The sequence below is a fragment of the Manacus vitellinus genome, unplaced genomic scaffold (genome assembly GCF_001715985.3).
Source record: "Manacus vitellinus isolate BGI_N305 unplaced genomic scaffold, ASM171598v3 scaffold_78_pilon, whole genome shotgun sequence".
Classification (NCBI taxonomy): Eukaryota; Metazoa; Chordata; class Aves; order Passeriformes; family Pipridae; genus Manacus; species Manacus vitellinus.
In genome coordinates this window covers 513,894-514,723 of record NW_021940807.1, presented here as the reverse complement: position 1 = coordinate 514,723, position 830 = coordinate 513,894, and the positions used below count along the sequence as shown (strand labels likewise).

The window sequence follows — 830 nt, the reverse complement described above, 5'->3', positions numbered from 1 at the left end:
TCTCTGCACTTTTCCTGTTAACCAAAGGGGAAGGAATGCTGTAATTTTCAGAGACTTCCCAATTAAAAGTCCAACTGACCAGGACAGAGCTCAAAGCACATGGAGGTGACAACCACCACCAACATTACTGGGTGCTCAGGGTGTTCCCAAAACCATTCCTGTCCTGTATTTTTACATCCAAGCACTGAAGATCCCCCAATCCCTGCTGTTTGCTCTGTAGTTAAGCTCAGGGAACACAGTCCTGTCACTCCAGTGGAAACCACCACCTGGGAAGGGGGATCTACTCCCCTCCAGGGTTACCTGGGCTGCTGGGACTCCTTCCCTGAGGAGAGCTCTTGCTCACTATCTTTTCTATCCTGCTCACTTGCTCCCTCTTCCTCATCCACATCCTTGGTGGGACTTTCTTCCTGAGTTTCTGGTGGTGCAGAACCATCCAGATCCCTTTCAAGGGAAGGGGTCACAAGTTTTTCCTTCCTGCCAGGGTGGAAAAGATGAACCAGGTTAATTAATCTCTTCATCAGAGGGAACTGGAGCCAGAGCTGCTGTATCCCTGACACAAGAGCTTTGGGGAAATGTCAGGAAGGAGCCAAGCAGGGATTTACTTCTGTAAATTGAAGGATCTTTCTCTGCTCAGGACTCGCTGGCTCCCCCTTCCCTCCCAAAATCTCTTCTCCTTCCCTACTCCTCTGCCAGCTCCCTCCCTGCCTCATCCATGGGCTACCCATCCCTGCCTGTCCAGAGCCAGGCACTGCCAAGGGCCAGGTCCTGCCCTTGGGTCTCAACAGCCCTGGAACAGTCCAGGAGCAGGGAAGAGCAGCTGGAAAGCTGGA

The 830-nt window shown here is 52.3% G+C and overlaps 1 protein-coding gene across 1 annotated transcript in view; it reads right to left on the bottom strand.

Moving 5' to 3' along the window:
* Positions 1–830, bottom strand: part of KIF9 (kinesin family member 9) — a 19,106-nt gene that overhangs the window by 7,262 nt on the left and 11,014 nt on the right. The window contains exons 16-17 of the mRNA XM_029964672.1: positions 722–825; positions 301–474 (exon numbers count right to left, since the gene is read on the bottom strand). Of these exons, the coding sequence (XP_029820532.1) occupies positions 301–474; positions 722–825 (278 nt within the window). The remainder of the gene's footprint in view (positions 1–300; positions 475–721; positions 826–830) is intronic.